We start from the raw sequence: 27,866 nt of genomic DNA on the forward strand, positions 1-27,866 counted from the left end.
CATTGATAGTGCTTGATTCGTGTTCTCGATCGTCTCCTCTCCACTACGATGGTTTCCATGAAGAAAATCCCGCGAAAATCAACTCGAGTAGCTCTTCGTACGTCCAGATCCGTCGCTAGAGATGAATCACCTCCGCCTTCTCCTCCGGTAGCTACAGATCGCAACATCGGAGCTTCGCGAGCTGTGATCGTCCCAGACTCGATGGATCCCAATCAATCTCCGCTTTTTATGCACAATGCTGATCATCCAGGTTTACAGCTTATCTCTCTGCGTCTTGATGGCTTAAACTACGATGATTGGAATGCTGCGCTGACGATTGCTCTAGATGCGAAAAATAAGATAGGTTTTGTTGATGGATCTTTGCCTCGTCCTGATACATCGGCACCTACATTTCGTTTGTGGTCTAGATGCAATAGTATGGTTAAATCGTGGATATTGAACTCTGTTTCCCCTCAGATCTATCGAAGCATACTTCGTTTGAATGATGCTGTCGATATATGGCGTGATCTCCATGGTCGTTTTCATATGACGAACTTACCTCGCACCTTCAATCTGACTCAAGAGATTCAGGATCTCAAGCAAGGTTCGATGTCTTTATCTGAGTATTATACTACTTTGAAGACTCTGTGGGATAATTTGGACAGTGTTGATGAACCAGTAACACCATGCGTTTGTGGTAATGCTGGAATTTTACAACAGAAGGCGGATAGAGCTAAGATTGTCAAGTTTCTTGCTGGACTTAATGAATCTTATGCGATTATTCGTAGACAGATTATAATGCAGAAAACTTTACCTTCTCTAGTGGAAGTTTACAACATACTGGATCAAGATGACAGTCAACGTGGTTTCTCCTCTGTGATACCTCCTGCTGCGTTTGCTGTCACTGAGAATGTTGCTTCACCTATGGTAGATACTGCAGTCTGTTATGTGCAGAATGGTCCAAATAAAGGTCGTCCTATCTGTTCCTTCTGTAACCGGGTTGGTCACATAGCTGAAAGATGTTACAAGAAGCATGGGTTTCCTCCTGGTTTTGTTTCCAAGTCAAAGAATCCAGCAGATAAGTCTCTCAAAGCTCGCCCTGTGACGGCGCAAGTCTCTCTCAGTCCGATGAATTCCAATCAACCATCATCTTCTCTGGATAATCTAGTTGGTAATTTGAGCAAAGATCAACTCCAGCAGTTTATTGCGTTGTTTAGCTCTCAACTTCCTTCCACAACTACTGGATCGAATGAAGCAAGTACCTCTAAGCATCCTACTGATAACACTGGTATCATGTTCACTTCCTCTACTCTTGCTTTTGTTGGAATTCTCACTGTTGCAAAACATACTTTATCCAATGCCACTTGGGTAATTGATTCTGGCGCTACTCATCATGTTTGTCATGATAGAAGTATGTTTCTTTCTGTTGATACTTCTGCAACAAGTAGTGTAAATTTACCTACTGGATTGATGGTGAAGATTAGTGGTGTGGGTATTGTTCAACTTAATGAACATATTACTTTACACAACGTCTTATACATACCAGAATTTCGGCTTAATCTCATCAGCATCAGTTCTTTGACGGATGATATTGGATCTCGCATTGTCTTTGATGTTGCTTCTTGTGAAATTCAGGATCCTATCAAGGGTTGGATGATTGGACAGGGTAGGAGGATTGGAAACCTCTATGTGCTGGATGTTAAGAGTTCACCAGTTCAGATAAATGCAGTGGTGGATATTGGAGTTTGGCACAAGAGGTTGGGACATCCTTCTTATTCAAGACTGGATGTGATCTCACAAGCTTTAGGCACTATGAAGCACAAGAATAAAGGAGTAGCGCATTGTAGAGTTTGTCATCTTGCCAAACAGAAGAAATTATCTTATTCTTCACAGAACAATGTTTGTACTTCAAGCTTTCAGTTATTACACATAGATGTTTGGGGACCCTTTTCAGTGGAGACTTTGGATGGTTATAAGTATTTTCTCACCATTGTTGATGATCATTCAAGAGCAACATGGATATATTTACTTAGAACCAAAAGCGATGTTCTTCATATCTTTCCCGCTTTCATCACTCTAATTGAAACTCAGTACAACATGAAGATAAAGTCTGTGAGAAGAGATAATGCACCTGAGCTTAAATTTGATCAACTCTTCAGAGAAAAAGGGATTGTCTCATATCTGTCTTGTCCGGAAACACCTGAACAGAACTCTGTCGTCGAAAGGAAGCATCAACATCTACTGAATGTTGCTAGAGCATTGATGTTTCAGTCACAAGTTCCCCTTGCTTATTGGGGTGATAGTGTTCTTACGGCTGCTTTCCTCATCAACAGAACACCATCTCCTCTGTTATCAAATAAATCTCCTTTTGAAGTATTGACTGGTAAGACTCCAGCATATGACCAACTACGTACGTTTGGATGTTTATGTTATGGTTCTACATCACCCAAGCAACGTCATAAGTTCATGCCACGTGCTAGAGCTTGTGTATTTTTGGGTTATCCTTCTGGCACTAAAGGATACAAGCTTTTGGATTTGGAGAGTAATACTATCTACATTACTCGGAATGTAACTTTCCATGAAGACATTTTTCCCATGGTAAAGTCTGCAGTGGATGATTCTTCTCTGAGCTTCTTTCCGCGTAAGGATTCCGTATCTTCAGCTCCATCTTTTCCTCTTTCTTCTCTACCATCACAAATTTCTAAAAGGCATCGCACTGTCCCTGCATACCTTAAAGATTTTCATTGTTATGCAGTCGATGATCCTTCATATCAACCCTCTTCTGCACTTTCTTACTCTAAAATTTCTTCACATCATCTTGCTTATATCAATAGCATTACAAATATTCATATTCCCACATCATTTGCTGAAGTACGGAAGTCCAAGGAATGGACTGCTTCTGCTGATAAAGAGTTGGATGCAATGGAGGAAAATCATACTTGGGATGTTGTTTCTTTACCTAAAGGGAAGAAAGCAATTGGTTGTCGATGGTTGCACACTTTGAAGTTTAATGCAGATGGTACATTGGAGAGGAGGAAGTCACGATTGGTAGGGAAAGGATATACACAGAAAGAAGGCTTAGATTATAATGAGACTTTCTCTCCTGTTGCAAAAATGGCTACGATTAAATTGTTATTGAAGGTTTCTGCATCTAAGAAGTGGTTTTTGCACCAGTTGGATATATCTAATGCGTTTCTTAATGGAGACTTGGAGGAGGAGATTTATATGAAGCTTCCTGAGGGTTATGAGGATCGCTTGTCAGATATGCCTACCAATGCTGTTTGTAAACTGAAGAAATCCATTTATGGATTAAAGCAGGCTTCTCGTCAGTGGTTCAAGAAGTTTTCTACTGCTTTACTTACTCTTGGTTTTACAAAAGCTCATGGGGATCATACTCTGTTTGTTCGACAGATTGGTGATGATTTTGTTGCTCTGTTGGTCTATGTGGATGATATTGTCATAGCTAGCACAAATGAACCAGTCACGACTCAGCTGATTACTGATCTTAAGACTTTCTTCAAACTTCGTGATCTTGGCAGTCTTAAATATTTTTTGGGTTTGGAGATTTCTCGGAATGATGCTGGTATTTCAATCTGTCAGCGAAAATATGCATTGGAGTTGCTTCACTCGACTGACATGCTTGACTGTAAACCTTCTTCTATTCCGATGATTCCAAATTTGAAGTTATCTAAACAGGATGGTGAGTTACTAGCTGATCGTGAGATGTATCGTCGAATTGTTGGCAAGCTTATGTATTTGACTATCACTCGACCTGATATCACATTTGCTGTGAATAAGCTCTGTCAATTCTCTTCCGCACCACGTACTTCTCATCTTGGAGCTGTTTACAAAGTGCTTCAATACATCAAAGGTACCGTGGGTCAGGGGTTATTCTACTCTGCTTCAGCTGATCTTACTTTGAAGGGATTTGCGGATGCGGATTGGGCGGCTTGTGTTGATAGTCGTCGTTCTACAACTGGTTTCACTATGTTTGTGGGTGACTCCCTCATCTCTTGGAGATCAAAGAAGCAGCCTACGGTTTCTCGTTCGTCTGCAGAGGCAGAGTACCGAGCGTTGGCTTTAGCTTCTTGTGAGATGATGTGGCTTTGTATTTTGCTTCGAGAGTTACATGTTGTCTCGACGTCTGTTCCTATTCTTTTCTCCGATAGCACTGCGGCAATATACATAGCGACAAATCCAGTTTTCCATGAGAGGACTAAACATATTGAGTTAGATTGTCATACTGTTCGGGAAAAGATAGACAATGGCTTACTTAAGACTCTTCATGTCAGAACAGAGGATCAAGTTGCTGATATTCTCACTAAACCATTATTTCCTCATCAGTTTGAACATTTAAAGTCCAAGATGTGCATTCGTAATATCTTCTGCACATCTTGAGGGGGCCTATTGAATTACTTTCCTTTGGTTATTTCCGGTTTCCTTTTGCCGGTATAATCATTATTGGTTTAGTGTAGTTTGTATATATATTGTACATTGTATCCATTTTAACGTTAATGAGAAATATCTTCATAACAAACTTTCTCTCTAGAATGTCGTTTCTCTCATTCAACTAATATGCTCCATCTTCAGAGCCAGAACCAGCGCATGAATATCCATTCGTTGAGGCAACATTCATCTCCAAATTTGTAGTTATAAAACCTTCAGAGTTCATCTCAAAGTCAAAGAAGTCATCATCAAGATTAATCACTTGATCAAACCCATCCAAGTTTTCAAGTAAACCGTTGTTGTTGTTGTTGCTGTCAGAACTCGTTGCGATCTCACTGTTGTTGACAAACCCCTCCACATTCTCTGGTGAAACGTCTTGAATGCAAAGACTTGCCAAATAAGACTCGAAACCTAGGGCTTGGTCTCCATCAAGCTCCTGATGAGTTCCTTGTATAACATCCTTGTTGTTGTTGTTGTTCTTGTCAGAAACTGCTACTTTCTGATCCTCTTCTTTAAAGATCTTGACAAGCCCTTGGAGATTCTCAGGTTGATCCTCATGAATGTAGCTACTACTTGCACCAGCGGACTGAAAATTTAGGGTTTGGCTTTGATCAAAAACAACTTCCTTCTTCTTCTTCTTTGCATCCTCACGATTTGCCAAGGCCTTCGAACGTAACCCTTTGAGATTCTGCATCATCCTCGAAATAGAGTCCACCGCCTCACTCAACTCCTTGGGATCCTCTGACTCGGCAAGACGCTTGTCTTCCCACCAAAACTCTGACCCTAGATGATCTTCCCGAGGATACTGGTCCTTGAGGAAAGCAGAGACGACGTTATCAACCGAGGAGTGACCAAAAGAGTAGAATGACACGTTGGATTTGGAGCAAGGTGGAGTCGCTAAGATAGCAACTTGAGCACCGGAGAGAACACAAAGCTGGGCGGTTTTGCTGAAAAGACCTTTACGGCGCTTGGAGAAAGCAACCGATTTAGATTCTTTCCTCTCTATTTTCTTATCAGTCGGTATCTTCCTCTTCAAGCCTCCCATTGTTCGATTTCACAAACACACAGAGAAGAACGAGAGACAATGAATTTTTTTTGTTATGCGTTTTGGTAATGAACAGTATATCAGTATATATAGGCAAGGCTTCAAAGAACTCTCGTTCCTTTCCTTTTTTGTTAATCATTTGCTAATCTGTAATTAGAACGTTAATTACCTAAACTTTCCTTTTTTGGAGCTAATTACTCATAATCACCTGAAACCATGACCGGTTCACTCAAGCTATATTTTTTTGGTTTAGTTATAACGTACGTAGTAGTATTTGTTCTAGGTTTATATTGGTTTCAGCTTCTTCGGTTTACTTAATTATTAAAAAAGGAAATTACTTAACAATAAAAAAGGGAAGTTTAGACAGACTTGGTTCGCAAGTCATTGACTTGTCTTAAACCCTGGCTTTGACCATAGCTCTCAAGGGATTCTTCATCACCACCGCGAACACTAACTTCCCGGCGAAATCAACTCCACTCTCCGGCGGGTTTATGCTCCACTCAAACTCTTGAACCATCCTCGCCACCATTAGCTCCACGTGTACGATCGCCATCCCAAGCCCCGGGCATATCCGACGGCCGATTCCGAACGGCATCATCTTCACTCCAGCTACTCCGGTTAAGTCAGCGTCTTCTCCACCTGTTATAAACCGGTCCGGATCGAATTTATCCGGTTTAGACCAGATGTTCGGGTCTTCACTCATACCGGGAAGATAAAACTCCACGTTGGCTCCCACGGGAATATCGTAACCGGAGAGAGTCGTCGGCTCCGTAACGCCGTGAGTTAACGTGAAATACGTAGGCGGATGTCTCCTGAGAATCTCCTTGACGAAAGCTTTTAAAAAGACCATTTTATCCAGGTCCTTCTCGTCGACCGTTCGATCTCCCACCGTTGATTTAATCTCATCGTAGAGACGAGATTGAATCTTCGGATTCGTGATCAGCTGCGCGATCCCCCACTCGATCGCCGTCCCAGTCGTATCCGTTCCCGCGTTGAGAAACTCTGAGCATAGAGTCACGAGATCCTCGTCAGACGGCGTCGTTTCCCTACCATCGATTTTGAGATTGAATAGCGTATCGAGATACGCGAAAGACGACGCCGTTTTATCCGAGCCGGGGTTCTGAATCGCCGATCGCCGCTTCTCGATGAAGCCAACGACGAACTCCACCAGCTTCCGGCGAAGCTCGAGAGCGAGTTTCCTCTCCTTGGAGTAAAACGGCGTTAGCACCGGGAGGTAGTCGTGGATCCGCGGATCGACGGCGATTAGAATCTCCGTCATCATCCGATCCATCTTCTCGATCGACTCTTCATCCATTTCGATTCCGAAACACATATCTAGCAAGATGCAGAAAGCAGCGAATCTAGCGTTTCTCAGCACCCAGACGATCCCCTCGTGATCCCCAGCCTCCGATCTGATCCTCTCCACGAGCTTATCGACGGCGGATTTTCTGACGGAGGCGAATCCTTTCAACCGATTCGAGCTCAGGATGTTCTGAACCATGTTACGCCTCAGGGATCGCCACACGGGACCGTACATGGCGGAGTGGACGGTGATGTCGCTCGAGCTGAAGATTTTCCGGGTCGGAGTTTCGACGGGCCGGGTTGCGAATTGGGCCCCGCGCTCGATCAAGGCCTCGTGCGCGAGATTCGCGTCGGAGATGATGATCATCGTTCGGATCCCCATACGTAGCGTGAGAATCGGGCCGTAGGTTTTTTTCATCTCGTCGACGTATTCGAAAAACTGCTTACCGGAGCGCGCGAACTGAAACAGATTACCGACTACCGGCCAACCCGGTGGGCCTGGTGGGAGGTTCACGCGTTTCGACTTGTGAATTATTCGCGTGAGTGTGTAAACAAAAACGGTTATGAGAAGAGTGAAGAAGAAGAGGTCTAACATTTTGGCGCGCTTTTTCCTTGAGCTGAGCTTAGAGCTATGGAGGATTTGAATCTGTGATCAAGAACTGTTTGGATCAGTCAACAAGTTGTATATTTGCGTATTTTATACATGTTTATAATTAATAGAAAACTTAGTATAACGCATGTGAATATCTGTATCTTTATTTTCTTAAAATATGTCAAAATATCCGAATTTGTTTTTTTAGAAAGCATAGTATAACGTATGTGGAATTGTGAGAATGTGTATCTTCAATTTCTAAAAATATGTTTTTTTTAACATACTCTCCATTTCATTTGGTATGAAGTTTAAGTTTCTTGTTTGGGATTGATTACCATATACAAATACAATGATATATTCTTAAGAAATTTCACAACATAGTATATAAACTATAAAGTATAAACCCAACTTATTTATTTATAAATAAGAGTTAAATAATACCACTGGGCCTGTGATATTTCCACTAGTTGGGCTTTTAATTTTTCGGTCCAATGTAATATTGATCCACATTCTTGTCTTTCTTCTCCTAAGGCTTTCTGTTTTACACTGGGAGACCATCACATGTAGCTAGATTTTAAATGCATTGAACATTTTGCAAAGTAGGGCTTTTACAATAATACATAAAAAGTATCTATTTCAAGTGATCAAATCAATGAGACAGTAAAAAAGTTTCTAGAGTTTAGGAGATAGAGAGGAGGGAATGTGAGTGATGTTGCGAAATTCCAAACAAGAAGAAAGCGCAGTGATGAGTTTCTTCACATCTTCTGTGGTATGTGTTGCACTTAATGTTACCCTTAACCTGAACAAAGAAAGAAAAAGAGCTTCATCGAGATTCATATGATAATTATGGTTTAGCTTCATAGGAGAAGTGTGAAGTTTCTTTGTTTGTTTACCTGCAAGAATTGGGTGGCACTGTGGGTGGTCTGATTGCCATCACATGGAAGCCTGATTTTAGTAGATACCTGCAACAATGTTGAGGAAGTCAAATCATCTATAAAACTGTGTGTGTGCATGTGCGAGGAAGAAGAAGAGAAAGAGTGTGAACCGGCTCCCTTGAAGGGCTTTCGCTTGATTGCCTACGACAAGTGAGATAATGGGGCTTGAGATTTGAACTCCAGATAATGCCTCAAACTCTTTCACCCTCTCCCATATTGCCTTTCTTCTCCATCCCTCCTTCCTCGCCACTACAACCGCTGCATAAGCAGCTGCAGCCATAGGGACAGGTATCGCTGTTGAGAATATGAATGAACGTCCTCTAGATTGGATCAGTTGCTTCCACTTCTTGCTGTTTCCAAAAAAATAAAATTAAGCTGTTACAGACTACTACCAGTCTAGTTTATCATAAGCTTTCCTGAACCTTAGAGAACTCAACCACTAAAACAAACTCTCTTGGTTTACGAATTATAGATCATATGGGTATGTGTACCTGCAAGCTATGAATCCACCATGACACCCTGCTGCCTTACTCAAAGTGCCCACACATAGATCTACATCGGCTTCACAGTTAAACTGCTCGGCTACGCCACCACCATTTTCTCCACAAACAAATGTTCCATGGGCCTGATTGATCGACTCAGTGTTATGTCTTCAGGACAAAGTAGTTGACACCAACAGCTAAAATTTGTAACGTGAATTTTCACTCAACTTACATCATCAATGGCTAGTAAGAAGCCATGCTTCTTTCGGAGCTGAGAGAGTTCTTCCATAGGTGCAAAGTCACCGTCCATACTAAATAAGCTGTAAAATAAATAAAAATAAAAAAACAAAATGAGAACAAACCATTAGAACTTCCTTTCATATGTCCACATTCTCAAACTACCAAAGTCGTTGATAAGTTTAGAATTTGCAGATAGCACTACAAAACTATGTTCAGACCGGAACATTTAAGTACTACAACTTATAACTAGTATAATAGAACAAAGGGTAGCAGTAAGTAAGTAAAAAATGTGACTAACCTATCAGTCACTACGACCTTCCTCTTCATTTTGCAACTTGATCTGTCCCAAAAAATTATAGATGACATAAGTGAAACTAGATATCAGGAGAGGAGAAGATATGGACAGGGAAGGGCTTACAGTAACGAATTAAGGTGATACATATCACAGTGTCGATAAACAAAAACTTCAACATTTCCTTGTCGTTCAGCAAGACGGATACCATCAATAATCGATGCATGATTCAGCGCATCAGAAAAGACGGCCACTTTTTCATTCTCCAGAGGTTTCCCACTTTCAGCCAAAAGAGAAGCAACACTTCCAATTGCAACCATCGCAGCCATATTGGCAGCAAACCCAGTAGGACAAACAAGACAATCCTAAAAAGATAAAAGAAAAAATCAATCAGCTTTCATCTAGATATACATCAATATCATGGGGACTCATGTTTTGTTTTTACCTCCTTTTTCTTCAGTTCCGCCAAACTAGACTCAAGCAAGCGATGATAATTGGTATAGCCACAAATTAACGCAGAACCCTTAGGTCCCATACCATATTCTTGGACTGCCTGCGTTGAAGACAAAACCATAAGACAGTGGAAGAAACATATGTTCGTTGGCATGATAAACGTTTTGAAAACATACGCTTGCAGCAGCATTTGCTATGGTAGGATGTGAGCTCAAACCCAAATAATCATTCCCAGAGAATAAAAGAAGCTTCTTGAACCGCTCTTTTCCACCCTCGCCTAACGCATCTCCACTAAAACCCTCTTCTCCTGCCAATGTGAAACTCTCAACTTAAAAAAAAATCGTTACTTTGGAAACTCCGAAACTGAAAATGAAACGTACCGTTGCTGGGTTCATCGTGAAGCCATTTCTGAAATGTGGGTATGGAGACAGAAACCTCAACTGAAGTCCGATCCCATTGACGCATACCGTCGAACACCTCGTACTCGTCTCCTTCATCACCTCTGCTTCTCGCCATTTCTTCATCTTTTTGACTAGATATACAAATGGGTCTCAGAGATCGAAGGACTTGTCTCGATTCAAGCACATTCACTGCTTCTTCCACACATTTATCCCACGAATTATCCGCCATTCGTGGAGAATTAAGTGTAAGGAGAATGCGTTTTAGTTCTTATACATGTTTGCAGAGAAGATGAGTAATGAGAAAAAACAGATTTGGTCACGTGAAAGTCACATGATTGGTTTGTTCTGGTTCTTCTACATGTTTGCAATTGCATTAGTGAAAAATCAGATTTAGTCACGTTCAAATCACATGATTGGTTTATTCTGGTTTGGTTCAATCCGGTTTACTCGAATCAGCTAAAACCTTCGAGAGATTGGAGATGGTGAAATCAAAAACTAGCAATGGCGCTTGATGTGAGAATCTTCGAAACCATCTCTCCTTCTCGATTCATCTCCTTCACCATCCCCAACCCTAACTCTCCGTCGCATCTCCTCCGAGTCGCCGTCCTCGACTCGCCGATTCAATCCAGCGACTCATCTCCCCGGGTCGCCGCCATGCTCGTCCCCAAGCACCGAGAAACCGACTGGATCTTCTCCACCGAGTCAGGCCATCTCCAGCTCCTCCTCAACCTCCCCGAAATCTCTCGTCTGATACTAATCGGCGACGATCCCGAAGATCTCTCTAATTCCTCCGCCGCCGACGAAGACGAGAGACTCCAGCAGAGAGTGAAGCCTCTCGTCGCAGCTCTCTCACCCAAAACTTTAGTCAAAGAAGAAGTGCCGTTTCTGATTTACGAGGATGACGTTGTCACCAGAGTAGAGCTGGAGAGAACCATCGGGCCTTACGTAGGCGAAATGTTAATCGAAGACGTAGAGATTGAGATCGATGAGGTTACGAGAGAGTTCAGGAGGAGGTTGAGGTTTAAGAGAACGCCTAACTTAATCCAATCCGATATCAAGATGGTCCGTACAAGAGGAGAGGAGTTCGAGCCTCAGCTCACGGAGCTTGTGCATCCTTACTTGCCCCCGATGGTGGCGAGCCTCTCCTTGATTGGTTGTGATCTCAAACGTAGACCGAAGGCGTTGTGTATTGGCGTTGGAGGCGGAGGGTTGGTTAGTTTCTTGAAGTTGAAGTTAGGGTTTGAGGTTACGGGGGTGGAGATAGATCCTGAAGTGGTGAGGATCGCGAGGTGTTACTTTGGGTTGGAAGAGAGGTTTGCGAGTGTTCACGTTGGAGATGGTGTTGAGTTCTTGAAGAGGCTTGATGATGATGGTAGCAAGTTTGATGTGTTGATGGTTGATGTTGACTCTAGTGATCCGGTACACGGCGTGAGTGCTCCTCCGGTTGAGTTTGTGGGGAGAGATGTTTTGCTAGCTGCAAGGGCGGTTCTTGTTCCGTGTGGGGTTTTGGTTATCAATGTCATTCCTCTGAGCAAGACGTTCTATGAAGAACTCAAGGATGTGTTTAGACAGGTGTTTGCTGAGTTGTATGAGATTGATGTTGGGAATGGTGAGAACTTTGTTCTCATTGCAACTGTTTCAGTTAGAGATGGCTTGAATGGTTTTACTATGGAGAATCTATCACCAGTTGTCTTGAAGTATGTTGATGCTATACAGAGGATTTGAGATGTTAAAACAGAAATTTTCGTTGCAATAAAGTTGAGTTCTCGATCCGATGTCGGAAGTACAATAAACCAGATACCATATAAAAACAAAAGCTTATCCAAAATGTGTGTTCGTTCTTCCACAGCTTTGAGGTTACTAGTCTTCACTAAACTTGATCTTCTTAGGTAATGGCTGGGTATTTCCAACCTGTAAGCACAACAAAAGATTATGGAGTTTAGTAGTTATTTACTGGTTTTCTAGAAGAATTGTGAAATCGAATACTTACAAGCTCGGGGCATTGATATTCTATTCCAGCAGCTTCGATTCTCTTTCTCCTCTTCTGATCACGTTTCACAACCTTGTTCAACATTTTCCTATGCTCTTCCAATGTCCTTTCCTAAATACGTAAGAGAAATCAGAGTTAAAGTCAGATGCGAAATGGTAAATTGAGAACAAGAAAAGTGAAGAAGATTTTCTACCTTGTTGTGTTGTTTACGCTCGATCTGAACCCAATCAACTGGTTTGTACTGACACTTGAACCCTTTCCACCTAATACAATCATTCATGACATACAAGCATTATGATCTATACAAATGCTTAAGACAATTCTTCACATGTTCTCTTCTGCAAACCATAGACATTGACCTTCTAAGCTTGCATCGTCAAGCACACAAGATATCATTCGAAAGAGAGCTATTCCACTCAGAAGCACATAGGCAGCCAAGCAAAATAACATTACACAACTGAATATGCCACAACTAACTATTCATAAAGAAAACAGATTCAAGAAGTCACTCACAGATTTGGTTTAACATCCTCAGGCGGAATAACACGGACTTGAAGCATGTGCTCGAGCAGCAGATAGTCATTCATCGCACCCGCTGCAATCTCCGCCACCTACATATAACAACCAAAATGAAAAGAGTCTTAAGAATTGAATCAGGAACATATACACAAAGGGTTTCACCATTTTTTAAAGGTTCAAAAGTATATACCTCGGGGTCCTCAAACTGAATGAATCCAAAATGTTTTGATTTCCCAGTCTAATAAGAAACAAAGAAGAAAAGTAATGAGAAAACAAATATAGCCTCGAAAACAAATAAAGTATAAATAACCTTTTTGTTTCGTGCGACTCTAACTCTCTTGACTGTTCCAAACTGAGTGAAGAAAGCTATGAACAACAAAGATACAAACAGTTTGAGCAGTGTGTGTGATCAAACACAATCAATCAATTTTAGCTTGTAATCAAGTTTTAAAAAAGAGTAACCTTCGATCTCAGTCTCGTAGAAGCCGTGAGGGAGACGACCGATGTATAGCACTGTGGCTTTGTTCTCGATGGTTTTGGTCGCTGGAGCTTTTCGAGCTGGACCGCCTTCTAGTGGCTATTAACAGACACGAAGACAGAGATTCAAGTAATGGAATCTGAAACGAGTTTGAAGGTGAGGTGAAAGTAGAAAATTACCAGAAAATCAGCTGATGGTTTGGTGTTTTGGGGAGCAGCTAGCTGAGAAGAGGAAGAAGCAGCAGCAGAAGCGGTGATCTTCTTCATGTTCTTCTTCAGAGCTTTCTTCGCCTTGGCACCCATTGTTGCTGTCGTCGGCGGCGAAAGAGGAAGAGAGAGAGAGAGAGTCGAGATTCAAAATTAGGGTTTAGCTGAAACTTTATAAATATCTGCGACTTGTATTCTTCTCTTGTTTTTTTTTGTTTACGTTCGTTTTAAAGTAACGTAGTTTCTGAGAACGCTTTCTTCCAGCGTTTGGCTTGACGATAGTTAAATGGGCCATTAGATAAGTAATGTGAAAACATCATTGGTAAACTCCGTGGATCTAAATAAGCTACAAATTGACCCAATAAAAAAGTCTACCACTTGGCCCAATAATGTTTATATTCAAGACTCCATCATGTTTCTCTTTTCATTAGTGTTAACTTATTACTTTTTTATTCTGATTATTAACTTGAAAAATCATACAGAATGATAACAAAAAGGAGCAAGAAACCATAATAGAAGGGAAATCAAAGTGTATTTAAAGAAAACAAATTGAAAATGAAAAGATATGCTTATTGATGTGCTATAAGCCTAGAACACAAGACACAGCCACATATTAAAGAAAACAAACGGGTACAAAACAAGAACAGTTTCTCCATTACATGAGTTTATAGACGAAAAGCTGATCGATCCCTCCTTATTGCGGACCTCCTTTATACGTATCTATTAGCTCCTTCAGTTTCTCGAATCCCTGCAAATTGAAAAAAAAAAGAAACAAAGTAAATATTTTTGTTTGTTCTTCAAAATATAATTAAAAGTCACTGTGAGGGACTGAGAAGTTATATGTGATGCTTACCATGCGGGTTGTGAATTCTCCGAATGATTCTTTAGTTTCTCTGTCCACTTTCCAGTGATAAAACAATGGCTCGAAGACTTTCTCCAAGTCGTGAACCTTCACCTTATCCATGAAACTCCTCGCTATCTGTGTCTGGTTCGGTGTTCCTCCTAGCCAAACCTGCGGATCCCCACAACAATAGAGAATATGAGGCCTACTTGCTTACTACACTGTTCTCATTATTCACATGAGCTTGTGCTCCAACCATACCTGATAGCTGTTAGGACCATCACCCACTAGACCAAGCTCAGCCATGTACGGTCTTGCACATCCGTTAGGACAACCGGTTACTCTTATCACAACAGACTCCTCGTACTCCAGACCAACCTGATCCAAACAAAGAGTTTTTTTTACATCAAGATCAATTGCTTGTAAAGACACAAGCTTAGGTAAATGTAAGTTATTTTACTACCTTCTCAAACATTGCTCTCACTCGCTTCAGAATGCTGGGGATCCCGCGCTCTGCCTCGGTTATCGCAAGAGGGCACAAAGGAAAAGCTGGACAAGCCATTGCCGTTTGGTTTAATGGGTCGACAAACTCAGGTTGCTACAAAAAAAAGTAAGCGGTTTCCTCAGTTTATGTCGCAATAGTTATTAAATATGCATAACTAATAGTCAAAGAAAGCTGTGCTCACCAGCAAGCCGGCCTGAGCAAGCACTGTGGTAATGGGACGCTTCCACTCGGTCTTTATATCACACAATACAATGTTCTGGTTTGGTGTGATGCGAACATCAATTTTGTATTTCTCTATTACTTCTCTCAATGTCTTCTTCATTATACCTCCAACACGACCACTGTCTACGTGAAGCCCACAAAACCACGCACCATCTCCCTGAGAATAATAAGATATTGCTGATTAAGTCACCAGAAAAGTTCTGAAAGTGAAGTGATTGAACTTTCATAAGGTTTTTCAGCAACAATACCTGTTCATGCCATCCCAAGTAACTCTTGAACTCCCACTCTGGAAGTTCACGGGAAGGCTCGAACTTTTTACCATAGTACTGCTCCACAACATCTTTAAATTTCTCAATTCCCCAGGAGCTGACCAAATACTTCATCCTGCTATATTTACGATCGTCTCTTCTCCCGTGTTCTCTCTGTGTGACCACAATAGCTTTCACAGCATACAAAATGTCCTCCTTTGGCACATAACCCAATGGTTCTGCCAGGCGGGCAAAAGTAGACTCCATTCTGTGTGTTCTTCCCATACCGCCACCAACCTACAAGATGAGTCATTAACCTCAAACATCTCCAAACCAAAAACACATGTAGGCTAAAAGAGTGTCCACTTACATAAAGATTGAAGCCCTGTGGCTCCCCATTTTCATCTGAAACAACCACAACTCCAATATCATTGGTGAGGAGGTCCACGGAGTTATCTGTAGGCACAGTCACAGCCACCTTGAACTTCCTAGGCAAGAACTGGGTTCCATAGATAGGCTCAGGAGAGTCGACGAAGTTAGTCCCATGAGAGTTATCATTTCGAGCTTTCACCACCTCAGGAGGCTCAGCAGTCATAAACTGCTCCCCATCAACCCACATATCGTAATAAAACCCCGACTGAGGAGAAAGCAGAGCCGCAATATTATCCGCCGTCTCTTGCGCAAAGAGATAATCTTTCTTCACATAAGGCGCCGCCGGAGCAAGAACGTTTCTATTCAAATCACCACAAGCCCCCAAAGTGCTTCCCATGTTTCTAATAATCGAGCTCATCACGGTCTTGAGATTCTGCTTGAGAACACCGTGGAGCTGAAACGTCTGCCTAGTGGTCAAACGAAGCGTACCGATGCCGAACTCATCTGCTAAGTCGTCCATAGTTAAATAGAGCTGGTTAGGGACCTTTCCGGAAGGGTTCTTGGTGCGGAGCATGAAGGAGTAAGATCTTCCACCGCGCTCTTCTCTGTTGTACTGCTGGTAGCTACCGTGGAACTTGATGAGCTGCACGGCTGACTCGTTGACGTTGGGAGCTTCGGTTAAAAGCTCCTCGTTGAGTGGATACCTTATGAAGTTGCTCTTCTCCTTGATTATTTCAACTTTACTCCGCTTGGTCGCAGCCTCAGGCTTCGACGGCTGAATAAAACATAACCGTCACTGTTATATATATATATATATATATATATATATATATATGATTTAGCACAAAAACTCGATTCATAAAATTAATTATTAGCTACGTGAGAGAGAAGAAGAAAGTTTGTTATCCAAAATATCTCTTATTGAATAAAATGAACATTTACATGTAATATATATAATCAGCTAATAAACCAACTAATCAAACCAAACCACTAAACCGGTATCTATAAACCAATATTAATCATCGCTTCATCAACACATACAAGCAGAAATCAAATTCACTAATTACAATCAGAATCCATCGAGAACAGAATCATTAGGAAAATTCGATAGTGGGAGATCGAATCTCACCGTGGAGACGGCTTGGATAGGCGAAGGACTCGACGAGGAAGAGGATGGATGAACCGAGACGACGCCACGTGGATTTCTCCTCCCTAAGAAAGCCGAATGAGAAGATCTCAGAACGTCGAGCCTCCCGAGTCTGATCTTCTGATCAGACGAGAACAGAGTGGCGGCGGCACCCGCCGGAGATCGAAACGAAGACGACGACGACGACATCACTTCACTGATTGAGAGAGAGGGAGTGTGTGTGACGAAGGCTTTTGATGGTGTTGATAAAATTGAAATGGGGCGTGCGCTAAGAGATTTAGAGAGATGGAGACTAACGTGCGCAGTCACGTGACCTGAGGCGGCTAGCTTATACCCATGAGAAGCGCGTGGAACACAACGATTTTACTTTTCAACTGTTATATCGCGCCGTTCATTAAGAATCTAACGGTTGGTTAAGCGCGCGTGTCTCGTGTCTATGATGAAGAGGCGCGTGAGTGGATAATAGGAGAAATAAAAATCGAATTTTTGCTCTGATAAAGACTTGAACCGGGATGGCATCTTGGATACATTCAAAGTTAAATATGGTTCAGATGCTAAGATGAGAAAGTTATTCTGCAACTTGGTGCACCAAAGTATACTAGAGAATGTTTACGGGACGAGGGTAAAAGGGTAATTAACAGTATCTCACCTACTTTGCTGATTTGTAAGGCTAAAAGGTTTAGTGGTTTGTGTTGGGCACATGCTAAATATGATCAGTATGCAGAGTTTTAGCTGGTGCTACCTACTTACTTTTTATTTCTTTAATAAACAAGTGCTTGCTATTTTGTTCCTCGTATACTTAAAATCATATTACAGCATCCACATTTTCTTTAGTGAATATACTCTATCAAAAAGACATATTAATTACTTTAATGATTTGCATCTATTAATTCTTTGTACCCATAACATTAGTTGGTGACCGTCCACACCATTAACATTTGAAGTAGTTAATGACAGAGAAAACGATGATCTTAGTTAATGACACAGAAAAGGAAGATGCATTAACTGACGGCAGAAAGACGCATTCATATCTAAATGTTTACATGCGTTTGGATTTGCACGAATGCTACAATTTGTTAGAGAGAAATTAAAAGAACCTAAGAAATCTTCCTTTGGCATTTTGCTAACTTCTTTTGTTGCTCTTCTGCTCTATGAATGAAGGCATAAATTATATTTAAAAAAAAAAGACTATTTGGTGTTCTGTTTTATGTCTAGATGAGGTTTTTGCTTGTCTTTTATTCAGAGGAGAACAGAGAAGCAACGCTGTTTCTTCAATCCACTGATCTTCAGGTTTTGTTCTTCTTCACTTTGTTTTTCTGGAAATGCAACCTGGCCATCAGCGGGCGAGGTGCTCTGGTCTTGGGTTCGAATCCTCGCACACAGACGAATCCTGCATAAGAATAACAGTGTCAGTCTTAAGTGTGTGTATGCTATGTTGATAAGTAACAATGTGTTTCTCTGTGTAAGACGTGTACCTCTCCAGAAGCTGTACTGAATCTGTTCTGTCGACATACCTGCATGTATTCCACAAAACATTTCAAGAACTTCTTTTGACAAAGAGAAGCTGAAGGTTGCCAAAGTTATTAAAATTTGATCAATGTGAATGCTTTTTACCTTTAAATATTGATGTTACCGATGTCCCGAAGTAAACAGTTCTTCTCGGTAGATCCCATATCCAGTCTCTAGGAACATCTATGGGTTTGAGACTTGATTCATGGTCTGCAAATACCTGCAAGATAAAAATGATAAACAAGGATCAAGAATCAAAGTAAATAGAAAGATCTAGACAAATCAGTAACTTGTCATTTAAACTACCTCGTTCACTTGGAAATATGTGCCGTTGAGGGGAAAGCTTCCTCTCATGGCAGTTCGACATGGTATCTGTCAATGATAAAAAAAAAAAAACGATATCAGTAACTTGTAGTCTCACTTCTCCCTTCTTATGAACACTACAAAATATCTAGAAAAAAATCTCACCAGAAGAGTTCCTCTAACCGTCTGTGAATTCGCTTCCCTCACGCCGTTGCACTCTGAGCAAGCCTCCTCAAAGCACAATTTGCCAGACGCTTTCCCTCCACATTTCTGTCCAGGCGAATCCGCCGTTTCCCCTGTCAACCAAACAATTACATTAGTTTAAATGCCTTGAGTCCTAGCTTTACTTTCTATGGAACTGACTACACAGGGAAAGCAACAGTGCAACATTTATTCTTTACCAGGTGACCAAATAGCTAAGAGATAAGGACTTGGATCATCTGGTTCTCTTTTATCCATCTGTTTTCATCAAATAAGGATTTTAAATAATCTTGTTCAAATGAAACACCTTTTAAGTATAGAGAAAATAAACGATTGTCTTACACCAGCGAGGAGGGGATGTGAGTCCCAGAGCTCGTACCTGCAAACAGACGACTCATTTGTCATTTAGCTTGTGCTATGAAAGATGAAATATAGGAGATATTGGCTTACACTTGGTGCTCTGTCCTGAGACGGCTAATGTTCTTTAGTTTGGGAGTTGGAATTGAAGTTCTGGATGGATCCAAAGCAACCAAAGCCTTGGACATGTCACCTTCTTGGAGTTCCATGTTATTCTTCATGTGTTCCTTAAGCGTCTCGCCGAATTGCGAAATGTTGAGTTCAATTGTTGGAATCTCGTCAGGGTCCTCGTTGTAGTAAGCATATTCAATGTCACTCTCTGTTATCTCAGTGACTTCTTGCTCGGGCGTAGCCGGTTCTTCTATTATGGGTTCCGAGCTTCCTCCATTCGATGGTACTTCCCTTGTTAGAAAAGTCTCTAGAGGAGGAGGTAGCTCCATCATCGGGATGGATGCAGGAGGAAAGGGTTGAGGAGGGACTGGGATAGTTGCAGTAGTTAAGCCCCTCTCCTCTGTTGCTGGCAACGCAAGTCTTGCACTGTTACATTGACATCAGTCATTTGACTCTCAAATTAGAAATAGTTACTTTGGCATGTGTAATATAGTTATGTTTGGATTACTAGAGCTTATGCTAAAATGATAATGCATGAACGGTTTGCTTACCTAGCATAAGCACTAGCAAAGTGCCTGCACTCTCCTCGCATGGGACATGCATTACAATTTGGTCTACTCTTCGTGCAAAATACCTGACATGAGTTCACATGATTTAGAGACACTTATTTGACCTTGTGCCTACAACGCTTCAAATTATTATCGGATAGACTCAAAGGTTAGAGCAATAATACCTTTCCAAATGTAATCAGCTGGTAGTGTAACTCATACCTGAACGAATTCAAGGACGCTAATTAGTTTCACTATTAGTAATGAGGATATAATTCTAAAGAAGAAGAACAGATTATTTCAGAACAAATGATTTGGTAAAGAGTTGATGAGTATACAGTGTTGGTTGATCGAGTTTGCAGAGTCTTGGCCATAGATACTTTTGGATGGACTCAAGCACTGGGTATCTGTGGAAGCACTGCACGGTTATGACTTGCGAAAAACCAAAGATTTTAGTTGTTTGAGTGATAAAGAAAGAAACTTACAGCTCCAGAAGGTGTAGTTGAAGTGATTCAGGTAAAGGTTGTAGAGGCACCCATCCCAACCTAACTGCTATCCTTCCGACATTGGTGTCAACCTTCACATCATCAATACCACTTCCAACTTAGTTAACCAGTAGGTTTTAATTATAAGTAGCTAATGATATAGTCCGACTTACAGGGAAAGCCATATTGTGGAGTGTCAAGAGTCGAATGCATTCTACACTTTTCAGACCCAATCCTCTTATGCTCAAGAGATAGTCCCTGTCAAATGATCATGATCAGTTTGTATCAGTATTACATATGACGTAACTGTTGAGTAAAATGTGAATCGCCCATTCATTAAAAATGTGAATTACTTACTTTGCTTTATCAGGATGCACATCCCTTAGCCATTCAAGATCAACAGAACCGTGATCCTTGACTATCCTTTCAAGGAAATCCTGCATAATTTTCCAATCAATTTAGAATAATGTTCTCATGTTTGAGACAAAAACTAAGATCAACTAATTTACCTTAATCCTTACAGCCAGCATGTAATTCATTCCTCTTTCTTTAATAGCATCAGAAATCTCATACACGCTAGCACGTCTAATGGCTTCATAATCAATAGAGTCCATGCTTTCTTTGCTTCTTTCTTTTTTCCCTTTTCTCTCCAGCACTTCTCTTCTAAGACTATCCCATTGGCTTGTAGGCTTTTTCCCAGCAGCCTGTGTTCCTTTCTTCTCACGTGCCATGGTGAAATTTATTGGTACGAAGTTCATTCCACAATCTTCTATATCGACTAAATCTGCCGTCATATCAGGTTTTTTCTGAGCGACATTTGAAGTTTCTTGTATCTGAACATCACCAGATTCTTGATGGAGAAGCGATCTTTCAACAGACAAGTTTGGACTCCCAATTTGCACTGATTGTGCTGATCCACTGGCAGCTTTTGTTTCAGATCTGGTTGTAGAAAACTCTGCGTCTGATTTGGAACCTGAAGAGGATCCAACTCTCCCTGAAGATTGAGATGTCCAACTCGCGGGATCAAAAGAATCTTGTGATGATAACACTTCCTCTTCTAAGTTCTGACTACTGTTCTCTAAGAAACTAAACCTTTCGATTCCAGAGTTTGAACAGGACCTTTGCTGCTCTTTTGATCCACTATCAACCCCAGAAACTTGCGTATCAGACGAAGTTTGAACCTTTTCCTGCCACGGAGGGATGTCATTTAAGTTGAGAATGCATCCTTCTGGATCTTCAACAACTACGCTTCTAATATTCCTTTCATCTTCTGGTTTGCTGCTTGGTTTTGGAGGGAATCGTGCAGCTAGAGACATGAAAGCAGAGCTGCATCGTAAAAACACCACTGATTATTTTCTATGTTTTGGAACTCTCTACTAACATGCTCATTTTCGTAAAGCAACCAACATACCTTGAAAGGTGATCTGTGACATTCTGAGTAAGGAAAACTCCAATGACCGAATCAACCACCGATCCCTTCCATGGCGAAAAACGTCTATCTCCTGTAAACATTCAAGCTCAATATTATGATTTCAGGACAAAGTTTTAGCCGATTCTTGTGATTGCTAACCAGAGATGAAATGCCAAAAAAAAAAAAAGATATAGAGTTAAGTGTGTTATGGGTATTCACCTTGCACCAGATGCATACGGGCAATAAATGAATCAGCCCTCCCTCGGAAAACATTTCTCTCTTCTTCCCACCACTTCTCTTTTTTCTTATTCATCTCTTCTTCACCCTCTTTTCCTTCTTTCCCCATCAAAAGATTCCATATTCGAGTTGTTTCATCATCAAGGTCAACTTTAGGCCTTGGTTTTTTCGTCTTGGCCTCATATGGAACAACTGCACCATCTCCTTTGTATGGGACAAGTGCATTTTGCTCTTGTTTTCTGCTTTCATCTCCTATATATAGATTCTGCAACCTGTATATTATCTCTGCAATACAATCTTCACGTAGAAGTTCTCCTGATTGACCTTTACAACACACGCACCAGCAGTGGTTTTTGGAAATATCAGTTACTAAAAACTCAAAATGTATCACACAGAGATTGTAGAAAATAATTACCTCTTGCTTTTCCTGAATCTTGTTTGGACTTCATCCCTTTCTCTTTAGCCTTGCTTCTTGATGAAGGTTTCTTGGCTGGAGTAGGTTGGTAAACCTGGATCTCTGAGGCATTGGGTGGCGGAGGTACTATTTTCTTTCTCCCTCTAGGGCCCTTTCTTGCTGGAGTTTCTGGGACAATACCTTTCTCAGTATCTGCAGAATTTTGAGCTAGACAGGAACCTGAGGCATGGGCTGGTGGAGGTACTGCTTTCTTTCTCCCTCTAGGACCCTTTTTTGCGGGAGTTTTTGGGACACCACTTTTATCTTTTCTTGCCCCATCAGTTGGATAATCCTCAATATCTATTACCTCAGGAGCCACGCCATGCACCTTTTCTTGGACTGGTTTCTGGATTCTCATTTTCTTTGCTGCATCTACATGTTTTGCACTTGTGCTAATGTTCTGTCTCTCCACATCTTGTGATTGAGCAATTTGTTGGAGCAATGGCCAATGAGCTACTGTGTTTTGCATATGTCCCATTGCGCGATCATGCTGTCTCTTCAAACCCCTTGCTTCGACATCTTTAGCGTTATCTGGAGTTGGCAAAGCAGAGTTTTGAGATGGGGCTTTCTTGCGTAAGTCAAAATATTCAGCATTGGATCTCTCATGAGATGGGATGCGCTCATTTCCTTGGTAGATATCTTGCTGTGAAGAACCGTATCCAGCAATGCTGCTTCTTTGATATGTACCTGCAGACCCATTCAAAGTCCTGGAAACAGATTCCATATACAGATTTGTTGCTGGAGTTTGTGAGTGAGGATGAGGTCGATGCCCAGACGATGACATGTTGGCAGCTACCATCTGATTCAAGTGAGTAAAACCTTTAGGAGTTCCAAGTTGCCTGTTCATCAAAGGTACGCAAGGCTGCTGGCCCCTCATTGATGAACCAGGTTGCTGGTTACTCATCAGAAATTGAGATTCCTGGTTCTCCAGCAGCATCCCATGTTGTTGCTGCCTGGGCGACATAACAGGCTGCTGCATAGCTGACAGTGATCCATATTGTTGATTTCCAGCAAGTAAGCAAGTCTGCTGGCCTCTCATAGATGAACCAGGTTGCTGGTTTCTCATCAGAAGTTGAGATCTCTGGTTATCAAGCAGCATCCCATGTTGTTGCTCCCTTGTTGACATAACATGCTGCTGCATGCCTGACGGTGATCCATATTGTTGATTTCCAGCAGGTAAGCAAGTCTGTTGGCCTCTCATTGATGAACCAGGTTGCTGGTGAGATCGCTGGTTATCCAGCAGCAGCGCATGTTGCTGCCCCCTGGTTGACATATACTGCTGCATGCCTGACGGTGATCCATGTTGTTGATTTCCAGCAGGTAAGAAAGTCTGCTGGCCTCTCATTGATGAACCAGGTTGCTGGTGAGATCTCTGGTTATCCAGCAGCAGCTCATGTTGTTGCCCCCTGGTTGACATAACATGCTGCTGCATGCCTGACGCTGATCCATATTGTTGATTTCCAGCAGGTGAGCAAGTCTGCTGGCCTCTCACTGATGAACCAGGTTGCTGGTGAGATCTCTGGTTATCCAGCAGCATTCCATGTTGTTGCCCCCTGGTTGACATAACATGCTGCTGCATGCCTGACGGTGATCCATATTGGTGATTTTCAGCAGGTAAGTAAGTCTGCTGTGATTGCTGATTCAAAAACATAGGCTGGTTGTTCCCTTGGAGACCTCCTGGTTGTTGGATTCCACTTGCCAATGCAGATCGTTGGGTTCCCATCAGATACATAGGTTGTTGGTTACCCATGGCCAAGCGAGGCTGCTGGTTACCGACTGGAAAGCCACAAAGTTGGTTTTTCATGTGAAGCCAAGCTTGCTGGTTTTCCATCGGCGACTGGCGTTGCTGGTTTTCCATTGGCCACTGGCGTTGCTGGTTTTCCATTGGGAACTGGCGTTGCTGGTTTCCAGTGAATAATTCAGGTTGTTGGTCTCTGGCCAGCATTCGAGAATGGTTTACTTCTGATCCTCTGGGTAGTGTCACGACTGTTGACGCTTCAAGTGGCTGGTTCGCAGCAACCAATCCATTGGTCTGGTCTACTTGTGTTACTGAATCCAGCCAGCTACCACTTGTTCCACCAGCGGCATCTCTGGTCTCAGTAAATGAGTTTGAACCACTAGTGTTCTGGAAAATTTCAGACCCGGAGTCATCTAGCCCCACATCTCCAGTTTTCTCCAAGTCAAAACTTAAAGCCTTTCTGCAACTTTTGCCTGTAACTTCAAGGCTTGTGTTGCTCATAACTCCACCGATGGCTGGCTTGTTAGCTGCTGATTCTTTCAAGTTTGTCTTCTGAGCTTTCTTCCTTTTGCCACCCCCGGTTGCTTTAGGTTTCACAGCTTCCTGAGTTGCAGGTTTGCGTGGCTTCCTTATAGGTTTGCCTTCCACATACACCTTAGGCATGAACTTCTTCTTCTTTTTGGAAGGTTTCTGCTGAGGTGTCTGGTTAAGATCAAACCCCAGATCGTTTTGTCTGCTGCCATCCTTCTGTTCAGCAACTTCCGTCGAGTTAACAACAGACGAGGCCACAACGCTCTGCATGCCGTTGTCAGATGTCTGCCCTGTGGTTCTCGTTATCATCGTTTCCAGGAATCCATTATCTCGACCTGTTCTGCTCAGACTAGGCGTTGAAGGCACAGGCTGAACAGAACCTCCACAGATGTACTCAACAGCTTCACTTGTAGGTGGAGAATTCAAATTGTAAAGAGGCCTGCTACTCACTGGAGTTCCACCTGTGGAAAAACCTTAACTTTCTTAAGAACTGATAAAATATGCAGTGCATGTCTGGCTCATGCTTAGAAGGTTCTCATATTCATGCAAAGACCAACAGAATACTACAAGATCTAAGCAGTGGCTGAGGCAATTAAGGATCATGTGAGTCATTTGACCCATATCAATTTTAAGAATTAATCAAATTTAAACATAAAGATGTTAAGTTTCACTAGTTTGATATCATATATATAAACTTTTGACCCCATTGATTTATTTTTCACTACTGGATCTAAGCAATGTTCCACAGTAAATACTGCAACAATGGCTACAAAAAACACTGAAAACACAGATATGATCACTCACATTGAGGAGCCTGGAACAAATGATCTCCACCACTCAACAGGCTTGTGAACGACATAGGCATCTGATCAGTATCCAACAAGTCGTCCAGTTCAAACACATTACTACATCCACCTTGAGAATTAGAAGCAACATTGCTCCTTCCCAAAGGATCCTCTCTCTCCCCTGTGTAGTAATTACGATCTTGCCCCCCACCATCTACAACCACACCGCTTGATCCACCTTGCATGGGCTTCCTGGGTGTGATCGGAGTCCAAGAGCCCATGAATTGATTCTCCGCAGGGACTGGGACATAGCCATCCCCAAGATCACCTCTGGAGTTCATTCTTCACAAATTTGTTTCAGCCTAACAACCAAACATTGATGAAACCAAGCGATAGAGAGAGAGACGATCACTCCTTTTAACTAAAGAATCTGCAACATAAAACGCAACAAATGATTTTTTCTCGTCAACGAAAAGAGAAACGCATTCAATTTACAAGAGACGGTGAGAAAATCCAGAAAAATAAATTAGAATCAAAGGAAGCATATGTATGAGAGAATGTTTGATAAAGCGAATCTGAGGTTTTAATTAGGCAGAATCGAGCTCAGGTGTTAATAGCTGAGATTATGATCAGAAAATAGAATTACAACATTGATGTAAATAAAGTCTCTGTAGATCGTTTCGTGATCTGGAGAGATTTAACAGAACAAATTTATAAGATATAAGGAAAAATGGAAATAAATTTTAGAATCGGGAAATGGAGCTCGAAGCTCACCGATCTGAGGGAGGTTATGAATGATTCTCAGGGGGAGGTCAATGCCGGAGGAACTGAGTCAGCTCTGCCGTTAGAGATGGATAGAGAAAGAGAGAGAGAGTCTGGTGTGAAGAAGAAGAAGAATGAATACATTTTATGGAGAAAAATAGGAGTAAATAAATAGCAACGAATCACATTATAGTTATGAATACAGACAAATTATTCTTCCTCTTTAATTAATTACACTATGACCAATGCATGCGTTAATATAAATCTGTTTCATTTTTATCCTGCATGGAGAAAATCTAGTATATTATTACTACTAACTATAAGGTTTAGTGTTAATTTACTAGAGATTTACATGCATAAAAAGTGAAATGTGGGTTGTCTAGGCCATTACTCTCATAGCTACATTTGTCAGCTCTCGGTACGTGGGTCTCATTCTTGCTCGGCGATTGGTTTATTAATTTTTGTATTACGTAGAATATTGATATAATTTCTAGAAATATGCGCAAAATAGGCGTGTAATCACGATAAATTTATGGGTAAAAAAGTTAGTATTAATATATACGAGATTTTATGCATAAGTGGTTGATTAAAAAATGTAAAATCTCGACAGTTATTATCAGTGGATTCTTGTGTTTGTTCTCGGTATGTGGGTCCCATTCTTGTTCGATGATTGGTGTATTATATCTTGTATTACGTGGAATATTGATATAAAATTTAGAAATATGCGTAAAATAGACGGTAATCATGATAAATTTAGGGGTAAAAAGTTAGTGTTAATATATGCGAGATTTTATGCAGAAGTGGTTGATTAAAAATGTACTAGACAGTTATTATCAGTGGATTCTTGTGTTTGTTCTCGGTATGTGGGTCCCATTCTTGTTAGATGATTGGTGTATTATATTTTGTATTACGTGGAATATTGATATAAAATTTAGAAATATGCGTAAAATAGACTGTAATCATGATAAATTTAGGGGTGAAAAGTTAGTGTTAATATATGCGAGATTTTATGCAGAAGTGGTTAATTAAAAAAATGAAAAATCTCGACAGTTATTATCAGTGGATTCTCATATTTGTTCTCGGTATGTGGGTTTCACTCTTTTTGTCGATTAATAAATTTTTTTGTATTGCATTAAACATGTGATATAATGGTTAGAAATATATACTATAGATATCGACAACTGTAAAAACTTCTTTGGAAAAATAGTGTTAATATACAAAATTTTTAAAAGTGGTTGATAAAGAAAATGTAACGTCTCGACTATTATTATCATCAGTGGATTCTCGTGTTCGTTCTCGGTATATGGGTTTCACTCTTTTTGTCGATTAGTACTTTATGATTAGAAATATATACATGTGATATAATGAATAGAAATATATCTAATCAGATATCGACAATCGTAATAACTTTTGGAAAAAAATAGTGTTCATATACAATAAATTTTAATATAAAAGTGGTTGATAAAAAAAATGTAACGTCTCGACTATTATTATCATCAATGGATTCTCGTGTTCGTTCTCGGTATATGGGTTTCACTCTTTTTGTTGATTAGTACTTTATGATTAGAAATATATACATGTGATATAATGAATAGAAATATATGCAATATAGATATCGACAACCGTAAAAACTTCTTTGGAAAAAAATAGTGTTAATATAAAATAAATTTTAATATAAAAGTGGTTGATAAAGAAAATGTAACGTCTCGACTATTATTATTATCAATGGATTCTCGTCT

General features: G+C 41.0%; 7 protein-coding genes across 8 annotated transcripts; 1 reads left to right on the forward strand and 6 right to left on the reverse strand.

Annotated features, from left to right (window-relative positions):
* Positions 1-4,512: 4,512 nt before the first annotated feature.
* Positions 4,513-5,825, reverse strand: LOC103847585 (agamous-like MADS-box protein AGL97). The gene has a single exon (XM_009124680.3). The coding sequence runs from the start codon at positions 5,468-5,470 to the stop codon at positions 4,550-4,552; it is 921 nt and encodes a 306-aa protein (XP_009122928.1). The 5' UTR covers positions 5,471-5,825; the 3' UTR covers positions 4,513-4,549.
* Positions 5,826-5,850: 25 nt separating this feature from the next.
* On the reverse strand, positions 5,851-7,684 carry LOC103847271 (cytochrome P450 77A4). Its single transcript, XM_009124328.3, has one exon. It carries the CDS (start codon positions 7,365-7,367, stop codon positions 5,865-5,867), a length of 1,503 nt encoding a protein of 500 aa, XP_009122576.1. The 5' UTR covers positions 7,368-7,684; the 3' UTR covers positions 5,851-5,864.
* Positions 7,685-7,928: 244 nt separating this feature from the next.
* LOC103847272 (8-amino-7-oxononanoate synthase) lies at positions 7,929-10,443 on the reverse strand. 2 transcript variants are annotated; one of them, XM_009124329.3, is made up of 10 exons: positions 10,147-10,443; positions 9,943-10,073; positions 9,759-9,866; positions 9,440-9,678; positions 9,320-9,361; positions 9,014-9,101; positions 8,791-8,924; positions 8,410-8,649; positions 8,258-8,326; positions 7,929-8,163 (listed from the first exon to the last, which is right to left on the reverse strand). In XM_009124329.3, exons 1-10 carry the CDS (start codon positions 10,394-10,396, stop codon positions 8,037-8,039), a joined length of 1,428 nt encoding a protein of 475 aa, XP_009122577.1. In that variant the 5' UTR covers positions 10,397-10,443; the 3' UTR covers positions 7,929-8,036. The 2 variants fall into 2 exon arrangements, with proteins under 2 accessions (XP_009122577.1, XP_009122578.1); XM_009124330.3 differs by lacking the exon at positions 10,147-10,443 and having other exon boundaries at positions 9,759-9,862.
* A 170-nt stretch (positions 10,444-10,613) lies between these two features.
* On the forward strand, positions 10,614-11,942 carry LOC103847274 (eEF1A lysine and N-terminal methyltransferase). Its single transcript, XM_009124332.3, has one exon. The coding sequence runs from the start codon at positions 10,669-10,671 to the stop codon at positions 11,890-11,892; it is 1,224 nt and encodes a 407-aa protein (XP_009122580.1). The 5' UTR covers positions 10,614-10,668; the 3' UTR covers positions 11,893-11,942.
* Positions 11,888-13,594, reverse strand: LOC103847273 (uncharacterized RNA-binding protein C1827.05c). The gene is made up of 8 exons (XM_009124331.3): positions 13,334-13,594; positions 13,139-13,253; positions 12,987-13,042; positions 12,867-12,914; positions 12,671-12,768; positions 12,351-12,420; positions 12,158-12,268; positions 11,888-12,078 (listed from the first exon to the last, which is right to left on the reverse strand). Exons 1-8 carry the CDS (start codon positions 13,454-13,456, stop codon positions 12,028-12,030), a joined length of 672 nt encoding a protein of 223 aa, XP_009122579.1. The 5' UTR covers positions 13,457-13,594; the 3' UTR covers positions 11,888-12,027.
* A 250-nt stretch (positions 13,595-13,844) lies between these two features.
* Positions 13,845-16,953, reverse strand: LOC103847275 (assimilatory sulfite reductase (ferredoxin), chloroplastic). The gene is made up of 8 exons (XM_009124333.3): positions 16,678-16,953; positions 15,547-16,323; positions 15,177-15,473; positions 14,888-15,085; positions 14,665-14,799; positions 14,463-14,579; positions 14,214-14,372; positions 13,845-14,108 (listed from the first exon to the last, which is right to left on the reverse strand). The coding sequence occupies exons 1-8, from the start codon at positions 16,882-16,884 to the stop codon at positions 14,055-14,057; spliced, it is 1,944 nt and encodes a 647-aa protein (XP_009122581.2). The 5' UTR covers positions 16,885-16,953; the 3' UTR covers positions 13,845-14,054.
* A 721-nt stretch (positions 16,954-17,674) lies between these two features.
* Positions 17,675-26,329, reverse strand: LOC103847276 (transcriptional activator DEMETER). The gene is made up of 20 exons (XM_009124334.2): positions 26,140-26,329; positions 25,385-25,795; positions 22,273-25,041; positions 21,840-22,181; positions 21,621-21,711; positions 20,719-21,535; positions 20,567-20,646; positions 20,383-20,467; positions 20,210-20,301; positions 20,063-20,131; positions 19,910-19,946; positions 19,728-19,810; positions 19,159-19,602; positions 19,051-19,087; positions 18,909-18,966; positions 18,673-18,803; positions 18,511-18,576; positions 18,310-18,424; positions 18,171-18,209; positions 17,675-18,085 (listed from the first exon to the last, which is right to left on the reverse strand). The coding sequence occupies exons 2-20, from the start codon at positions 25,704-25,706 to the stop codon at positions 17,982-17,984; spliced, it is 5,781 nt and encodes a 1,926-aa protein (XP_009122582.1). The 5' UTR covers positions 25,707-25,795; positions 26,140-26,329; the 3' UTR covers positions 17,675-17,981.
* Between the last annotated feature and the right edge of the window lie 1,537 nt (positions 26,330-27,866).

This window comes from Brassica rapa, chromosome A10, assembly GCF_000309985.2.
Source record: "Brassica rapa cultivar Chiifu-401-42 chromosome A10, CAAS_Brap_v3.01, whole genome shotgun sequence".
NCBI classification, from domain to species: Eukaryota; Viridiplantae; Streptophyta; class Magnoliopsida; order Brassicales; family Brassicaceae; genus Brassica; species Brassica rapa.

Coding starts and splice junctions, on each gene's coding strand:
- LOC103847585 (XM_009124680.3), bottom strand. CDS start 5,470: ATGGGAGGCTTGAAGAGGAAGATACCGACTGATAAGAAAATAGAGAGG.
- LOC103847271 (XM_009124328.3), bottom strand. CDS start 7,367: ATGTTAGACCTCTTCTTCTTCACTCTTCTCATAACCGTTTTTGTTTAC.
- LOC103847272 (XM_009124329.3), bottom strand. CDS start 10,396: ATGGCGGATAATTCGTGGGATAAATGTGTGGAAGAAGCAGTGAATGTG. Junction 10,074..10,146: donor TCACGATGAACCCAGCAACG/GTACGTTTCATT, acceptor TCACATTGGCAG/GAGAAGAGGGTTTTAGTGGA. Junction 8,925..9,013: donor TCTTACTAGCCATTGATGAT/GTAAGTTGAGTG, acceptor TCGATCAATCAG/GCCCATGGAACATTTGTTTG.
- LOC103847274 (XM_009124332.3), top strand. CDS start 10,669: ATGGCGCTTGATGTGAGAATCTTCGAAACCATCTCTCCTTCTCGATTC.
- LOC103847273 (XM_009124331.3), bottom strand. CDS start 13,456: ATGGGTGCCAAGGCGAAGAAAGCTCTGAAGAAGAACATGAAGAAGATC. Junction 12,421..12,670: donor GAGGATGTTAAACCAAATCT/GTGAGTGACTTC, acceptor TGATTGTATTAG/GTGGAAAGGGTTCAAGTGTC. Junction 12,269..12,350: donor AGCGTAAACAACACAACAAG/GTAGAAAATCTT, acceptor TTACGTATTTAG/GAAAGGACATTGGAAGAGCA.
- LOC103847275 (XM_009124333.3), bottom strand. CDS start 16,884: ATGTCGTCGTCGTCGTCTTCGTTTCGATCTCCGGCGGGTGCCGCCGCC. Junction 15,474..15,546: donor CACAGGGCTTCAATCTTTAT/GTAAGTGGACAC, acceptor CTCATCTTGTAG/GTTGGTGGCGGTATGGGAAG. Junction 15,086..15,176: donor ACTTGGGATGGCATGAACAG/GTATTGTTGCTG, acceptor TATTATTCTCAG/GGAGATGGTGCGTGGTTTTG.
- LOC103847276 (XM_009124334.2), bottom strand. CDS start 25,706: ATGAACTCCAGAGGTGATCTTGGGGATGGCTATGTCCCAGTCCCTGCG. Junction 21,712..21,839: donor CCGTATGCATCTGGTGCAAG/GTGAATACCCAT, acceptor GAATGTTTACAG/GAGATAGACGTTTTTCGCCA. Junction 19,947..20,062: donor AAACTCGATCAACCAACACT/GTATACTCATCA, acceptor GAATTCGTTCAG/GTATGAGTTACACTACCAGC.